Source organism: Cebus imitator, unplaced genomic scaffold (assembly GCF_001604975.1).
Source record: "Cebus imitator isolate Cc_AM_T3 unplaced genomic scaffold, Cebus_imitator-1.0 Scaffold73, whole genome shotgun sequence".
In the NCBI taxonomy this organism is placed as follows: domain Eukaryota; kingdom Metazoa; phylum Chordata; class Mammalia; order Primates; family Cebidae; genus Cebus; species Cebus imitator.
This window is the reverse complement of record NW_016107388.1, coordinates 7,292,200-7,300,041: the sequence shown is the minus strand read 5'-3', so window position 1 is coordinate 7,300,041 and position 7,842 is coordinate 7,292,200. Positions and strand designations below refer to the sequence as shown.

At 44.9% G+C, this 7,842-nt stretch overlaps 1 protein-coding gene across 1 annotated transcript; it reads left to right on the top strand.

Moving 5' to 3' along the window:
* Nucleotides 1–1,092: 1,092 nt before the first annotated feature.
* Nucleotides 1,093–6,884, top strand: PENK (proenkephalin). The gene is made up of 4 exons (XM_017531836.2): nucleotides 1,093–1,253; nucleotides 1,340–1,396; nucleotides 1,862–2,002; nucleotides 5,901–6,884. The coding sequence occupies exons 3-4, from the start codon at nucleotides 1,865–1,867 to the stop codon at nucleotides 6,564–6,566; spliced, it is 804 nt and encodes a 267-aa protein (XP_017387325.1). The 5' UTR covers nucleotides 1,093–1,253; nucleotides 1,340–1,396; nucleotides 1,862–1,864; the 3' UTR covers nucleotides 6,567–6,884.
* The last annotated feature ends 958 nt before the right edge of the window (nucleotides 6,885–7,842 follow it).

Below are 7,842 nucleotides of genomic sequence, written 5' to 3'. Positions count from 1 at the left end.
ACACGTTTTGAGGGCTTGCTATAGTGCCAGACACAACGCTAAGATATTTCGTCCATTATTTCATTTGGTTCTCTCCAGAACCTTATGAATGGCATATTACCTCTGTGCCTATTTTTCAAATAGGGAAACTGAGGCCTCAGGCAATGTAAGCAGCTTGCCACTTAGCAATCCTTTGCAGATCCAGGAAGAGGGAAAGTGTCTTAATGGAGAGTCCCAGCCTCCACCGAGTACCCTCGGCCCCCTCCTTGTGGAGATGTTTGAAGCCTTGGTGTCCCAGGTAGAGCGTTCCTCATGCCTCCCTTGCCACCACACTCCTGGCACGCTGACATTACACCCGCCCCGGCACCTCCTCTCACTCTTCGAACACCCTCAGGACACCCTGGATAGCGCGCTCGAGGCAGGGGGTCTTCGACTTGGGAGCCCTTGAGGAGCTGGATAAACATGGTTCCTCTCCCACAGTGGCTGAAAAGCGCGCAGACCCGGAACCTGAGGGTTTACCTGCTTCTACGCTTGGCCAAGGGTCTCTCTAACTGGAAAGGTGAAAACACTGTCCCGAGATTTTAAGATTCCCAGAAAGTTTCAATCGTTCATTTCCCGTAACCATTAATTGAGCACCGACTGTGCACCTTGACGCTGTTAGATGCTGCAGCAAGGAACTGGGAGTCAAGCATGGGGACAGGAGGCTAGATAAATGACGACATTCCGGACCGCTGTGCTTGGTGCCCACTGGGACCCGCGAGGGGGCCCAGGGAGAAGGCGGGAAAGCAGCAGGTTCACTGGCCCGCTGCGTCTCTAGCACATTCCAGAAGTCTAAGCCAGTCCATCTGTCCTTCCAAACGCTTCAACCTCGCTTCCTCCCTCCTGGAGCCCGCACCCCAAGGTGCAATTTCAGTGACTTTTTGCAGAGAAACTTGATCCTATCTCACTCTCCCCAAACTTCCTAACTGCCTCGGGTTTCTCACCTGGCCGTAAGGAGAGCCACCAAGCCCCCTCTCCCATGACCCCCACCCTCGGCGGGGGAGCAGCGCGCGGCTGCTGGGGGACCAACCCCTCCCGCGGAGGCGTCGGCTCGGGGCTGGCGTAGGGCCTGCGTCAGCTGCAGCCCGCAGGCGATTGGGGCGCGCGCGCCTCCTTCGGTTTGGGGCTAATTATAAAGTGGCTCCAGACGCGGTTAAGCCCCGGGACCGCTAGGCAGGCGCTCAGAGCCCCGCAGCCTGGCCAGCGACCCCGCGGGGACGCTGAGGACCGCGACGGTGAGGCCCAAGCCCGCCAGCGAACCCGGGCCCGCTTCTCCCCGACGCCCGCCCTCCTCACACTTACCTTCTTCCCTTTCCTCTAGAGTCCTGTCTGGAACCCGGGTTTTCCAGTCGGCCTGCTCCATCCGAACAGCGTCAACGTAAGTGAATTTGCCCGAAACTTGTCTTTGCTGCGCGGGTTTGGGGACGTCCGCCCGCCCTCTTATCCTCCACGTTTTATGGCATGGGTTCCTTAACCGCATTCCCTGATTCTTTGTGACCCCAGTCAATGTCCTGCCTCCCCGGGCGCCCGCTCTCTTGCCCTTGCTCTGCGGCGTTCTCTTCAGAATCTTGCCTTGGGCAGCGGACGCCCAAGAAAACAGCCGGGTGCCGCGGGCAGCCTCGTGTTGGGGGTGACCCCGCCATCCCGGGAGCCCGGAGGCGATCTCAGTCGTCCCCAGGTCTCCCTAAAAGCTGTCGGCCTGGAGGGCGGGGCCCCAGAAGGGAGCATTCCCACGGGCTTTTGCTCGACGATCCCCTGCTGAGGCTGTCGCGGCCAGGGTCCTGCAGAGGGACCCGTTTTGCGCGCAGGCAGATTCCAAGCGCGCGTCCTTCTCTCCTCGCAGTCCATGGCGCGGTTCCTGAGACTTTGCACTTGGCTGCTGCTGCTCGGCCCCGGGCTCCTGGCGACCGTGCGGGCGGAATGCAGCCAGGACTGCGCGACGTGCAGCTACCACCTGGTGCGCCCCGCCGACATCAACTTCCTGGTAAGTGTTGCGCGCGGCCAGTGTTGCGCACCGTGTGGGACCGAGTCTCCGCGGCAGTCCGCGGACAACCCCAGGCCCACCGCGCGGCGCGTATGGTGGCTCTCACCGGGTCGGAGCCGCAGTGGCGCGAGCTCGCGGTGACCTGGGTATCTCAGCTGTTCCTGTGACGCTGACTGAAGTCCTGCCCTGGCTGTCAGCTTCGGGGACCCGCGACTCTCTGGGGACCGGTAAGGGTGGCTGTGTAGCCGCACAAACCAAGTTTGTTTAAATCCTGGGATTCGGGAACCCGGAGAAGTGCTCTGTTCAGCACCTCGGATAGCACTGGGTTCTCTGCTGGGCTGTCAGAAGGAAGATGCTGTCACCCCCAATTCCTAACATATCCCAGCTAAGAGCCCCTCCGCATGCAGCCATGTTCCCATCCTTTCCGCAAATAATGTAATCTTTTGTTAGCGACAGTTTCGGCGCCTTTCTTTGGATTTATGTTTCCCAGTTCTCTTAACCTCCGGTCCCTCATTCCCTACTCTCACCTGTAAATAGAAGAGAGCAAAGGGATGGGAAAGGGATACGGGGAGAGGAAGGCGAAATAACAGTAGACAGGAAAGAGTGCATAACTGTCTCACAAGCCAGTGATGCAGGAATTCAACTTGTTTCCACTGCCCTTTTGTAATACTAACTAAAACAACAGTTTAATTTGGCTATGAGAAGGGAACAAGAGAAGTGGCCAGTGTCCAATGGGTGACAACAGTCCAAAGATACACTACACTACAGGGGGTTGGGGGAAAAAAACGCTGAGGACAAAATAACTTTCATTCTGATCATGGTTCCCCATGGGCTCTCGAATCACCCCTGGCGCTCTGCTGAGTCTGAATCTCCAATCTTGAGATTCAGGTAGCTTCACTTAAACCAGCTCTCCTGACTATTCCTTTGCATTGCTTTTGAAATTTGTTGAAATTTTGTGATGACTTAAAAAGCTCATAGAGAGTAATGTATTAATCAAAGCTGCTTTAGGCTCCGCGTGGAACTGAGGAAATTTTACCTTGTGCAGATGTTTGAAAGGGGGAGAAAACTAAGGAACAGGTTCCAAACATTTGCAGTATATATTCAGGTTAAATGTTTGTTTGTTTGACCTGTGGTAACTTGGCATTAAAGAGAAGACACATAAGAAGGTTGTATATTTAAACTATGAGAAAAAATGTTCCATCTTCAATAGGGGAAACAATTCCCTTCACCCATCTTTCTTCTTTCTCCTGTAGTCATGAGCTTTTAAGCTATGCCTAAAAATTGAGCCAGTGCTACAAATTTAAGGATAGATCCTGTGGGTAAAGGACTTTAGACACAGAAGGAGGAAGAGAAACCCAAAACACGCCATATAGAAGACCTCACTTTTTGACCTTTACCCAGTCACACATATTTTGAGCTTTGCCTGCTCGACATGTGGGGGGCTCAGCCCCTTCGCCTAGCTTTCTCTGCCATCTGAATAAAGGTTACATGGCTTCTAGTCTAATTTTTCAAATTGCACAGTCTGACCCCAAAGTAATATCATATTTACTTAAATTATGTGTTAGTGAATTAATATGACTGACATTTAACAACACGTATTCAAATGGTTTTTTCATATTTAATCTGCTTGATTCACCAAGCTCCCAAAATGCTATTAATCTTCCTTTTGCATTGTTGAGGAACTTAAGCAGAGCTCACTGTGTAGCACCTAGCTCCTCCCTGGGTAGCACCTCATATCTTGACTTCTCTCCTTCTCTTACCCTCATCTCATCATGTAACAGGATTGTGGGGGAGGAGAAGAGGGAGGCTGCTCTTTCCAGAATTTTCCTCACTGCTTTTTATGCTTTTGTTGTTATCACTTATTACTATTATCATTACTTTAATCCAGATGATGGAATGGTACATGTAGGATTAGCAACTTGAAAAAAATATATAATAAGCAACCATCAATAAAAATAGTCTCATAAGAAGGCATTTTGCATAATAACCGATTTGGGGTGGAGCCTACATTTAGGGTTGTTATTGTCTCAGTGACAAAAGGTTTTCTTTGTGATGGTCTCACTAGAATTACAGCAGTTCTGGGATTTTGGCTCTGATGCAAAAGATATATAAGAAATGAGGTTGCCTAGCCAAAAATAGTGAAATCAATATAATAAGTATTTATTGAGCTTCTACCATGTGAAGACACTCATGCTTGGTACTGTGGTGGATGCAGAGATGAGCAGGCATACTATGCCTGATGTCCAAATAGAATTTCCCAACTAACATGATCTTGGTCGTACCAAAAAAAGTGTGATAAATACCACAAAACATGTATACATGGCTGTAGGAGCCATCAATTAAATCAGTGCCTGAGTATCAGCACATTATTCTGATATTTGTTACTATTTGGTTTTGAAGGAATCTCACATCACATACATTTATAATCTTTTGGTATTAGTATGCAAAATATTCAACATTAGTTTTTAGCAACAAGATCCCTTAGATACAATTTTAGAATGGAAATATTATTGCCCCTTGAACAACTGAAACTTCTGATGATATTTTATTTTGTTCATCATGCGTCAGGAATAAAATAGGACATTTTAATTATGAATAGATCATCTTTCGGTTTTTATATTGTCATATATTTAATTTTCTCAGACACAAAGCTTAAATACGCATTCAGAGCTGGCTAAATATATGCCCTCAAGATTTTGTTGCACTAATAAAATGCTTTCTTTCATTGTGAAAATAATATGTGTGTTTAACATCACTTAATATACCAGTATATTTTTAAATGCCAAGAAAGAGCCTGGCCTTTCTGTCTAAATTAAATGTCTGTAACCTGGGCTCTAGATTTCAGAAGGGTATGAAATAAACCCTGAAATGCTAACAAAAAATCACGCATGTTTTGTAAATGTTCGGATATTACTACTCTCTTTATCGTACCCAAGTGATCTGTTAAATAGAAAAAAAATCTTAAGATCATTCAAATATATAGACTTACCATGATTTTGAATTTAATATTCGTATAAGTAAAAGGAAAGAATGTATGCTGATGATTCCTATTTTATCAAATACAATGATTTACATTGAAAAATACTTTTGCTGTACAACAGTGACTAAATATGAAGAAAATAAATGAATAATTTGCGCATTTGCATTTGTACAATTTTATATCTGAGCTCATCGTTATAGACATTTTGTTCAAGATAATAAAATCTGTTATATCCAGCAAGGAAAAAAAGGCAAAAACAGAAGATCTGTACTTTCAACAAACTAATGTATCAGAATGCAAATAATTCATAAGATTTAAATTGAGTTTTTAGGATGTCTTTCTTTATAAATTTATTTTTAAATTGTTTTTCTTTGAAGATTGAAAGTACTTGCAGGAATATTGGATACCATTTTAGGTAAAATATTAACACAAGAAAGTAAATGACCCTTATGTTATTAATATTGATTTTATTTGTAAGACAACAAGGTAAAAGGAATTTTGAGGAAATGTCCCTTATTAGGTAAATAAAAATTTCTCCCTTTTGGTTAGAAAATTCTCAAACAAAATGATATCAGCAGTGGAAAATTATCCAGTGAAATTAGATTGTGAAGGCAGCCTATCTAAGTTAAAACTGGGTAGAAAAATTTTAAAAATCTTTTAAAATTTCAATGGGTTTTAAATCCAAAGGCAGATTCCTAACAGGATTCAGTTAGCTCCTCTCACTTTCGCCTTTCTGATTTTATTTGTCTCATTTGCTTGCTCAGTCTGATGAAAAGTGTGATAAGAAATTGGAGATGACCTCATTATAATAAGAGAGTTATGATGTCTAAGCAAGCCTAGTTTGGTCCACAAAAAGTTCATTTACTTAATGAAATCAGAGAAGCTTCTTTTTCTCATGACATCAAACTGTTTTCTCAGGCTTGCGTAATGGAATGTGAAGGAAAACTGCCTTCTCTGAAAATCTGGGAAACCTGCAAGGAGCTCCTGCAGCTGTCCAAACCAGAGCTTCCTCAGGATGGCACCAGCACCCTCAGAGAAAGCAGCAAAGCTGAAGAGAGCCATTTGCTAGCCAAAAGGTATGGGGGCTTCATGAAAAGGTATGGAGGCTTCATGAAGAAAATGAATGAGCTTTATCCCATGGAGCCAGAAGAAGAGGCCAATGGAAGTGAGATCCTCGCCAAGCGGTACGGGGGCTTCATGAAGAAGGATGCGGAGGAGGACGACTCCCTGGCCAAGTCCTCAGACCTGTTAAAAGAGCTTCTGGAAACGGGGGACAACCGAGAACGTAGCCACCACCAGGATGGCAGTGACAATGAGGAAGACGTGAGCAAGAGATATGGGGGCTTCATGAGAGGAGTAAAGAGAAGCCCTCAACTGGAAGAGGAAGCCAAAGAGCTGCAGAAGCGGTATGGGGGCTTCATGAGAAGAGTGGGTCGCCCGGAGTGGTGGATGGACTACCAGAAACGGTATGGAGGCTTCCTAAAGCGCTTTGCTGAGGCTCTGCCCTCGGATGAAGAAGACGGAAGTTACTCCAAAGAAGTTCCCGAGATGGAAAAAAGATATGGAGGATTTATGAGATTTTAATACCCTTTCCCACCAGTGGCCCCAGGCCCCAGCAAGCCTCCTTCCATCCTCCAGTGAGAAACTGTTGATGGTGTTCTATTGCCACGTGTTGCTTGCCTTGTAGAGTTGATCTCATTGTCTGGATAACTATATAACCTGAAAACTGCCATTTCAGGTTCTGTGCTCTATTTGAAGTCTTTAAGCAAAGTATTGGTCTATTGCAGCTATCTCATGTTCATGCTAAAATAGTTTTTGTAATCTTGTCTCTTATTTTTGACAGACATCAATAAATGCTTACTTGGATATAGAGATAATAAACCTATTACCCCAAGTGCATAATATCCTTGTAAGTCTCTTTTTCTCTAAGGCCCTCATTTACCTTTGGGCTTCCACATCAATCCTAGACTGAGGGACAGTAGAACCATCTGCTTTTGACATAATAATCATTGTCCTTCTCTGTCAGCTAAGGCCACAAGCCTTAATTCCTCATATATGAAATCTTAGATGAGTAAACACATGGGAGCAAAATAAAACGTATTTTCACTCTCATTTCTGGAAATCAGATAAATGAAGAAAAACCAAAGCCTAATAAAGAAGCCAGCTATGCCCTCATTAAACACACACACACACACACACACACACACACACCACTCGCATTTACATCAGCTGTATATGTCTTCTTCCTTCAGTAAAGTATTTTAGAAGTTAGTAAGAAATTAAAGATAATTTAGCCCAATTTTACACATGAAGAAAGGGAAGCCAAGAAAGGTTGTGTAGTTGGCCCAAGGATGCCCAGCTGTTGAAGGGTAAAACTAGGATTAAAACCCCAAACTTTTTGTGCCCAGTCAATATCCTTTTCACCGCGGTTCCTTATCTCCTATCCAGGTCGCTAGTAAGAATTGTAAGAACATGGAACTACATCTTGGTCACCACTGTACACCTCTGCACGATGACTGTAGCAGATTCTCCAATATCGGATGAATAGATATATGAACGATGATTGAATGAATTTGGCGACCAGATAACGAGGAGAGATATTGTGAGTGTTTAGTAAGGTAAATCTCCAAAACACAAGGTGCTTACAACTACTTCTTATTAATGAAACAACATTCAGATAGAAGAAATGAAACTTTTCTTTATTTTTCTAATTGAAACAACAAGCGGCTCAACCCCTATTTACAAAATTATTTTCCAGGACCCCCACCAACCTTTCTCTTGTGTTTCTGAAAACACTGGAATTTAGCAACTCAGTAAAAGTGGGGGATGAGTCCCTGGTCTGCAGTCACCAAGTTTGCTG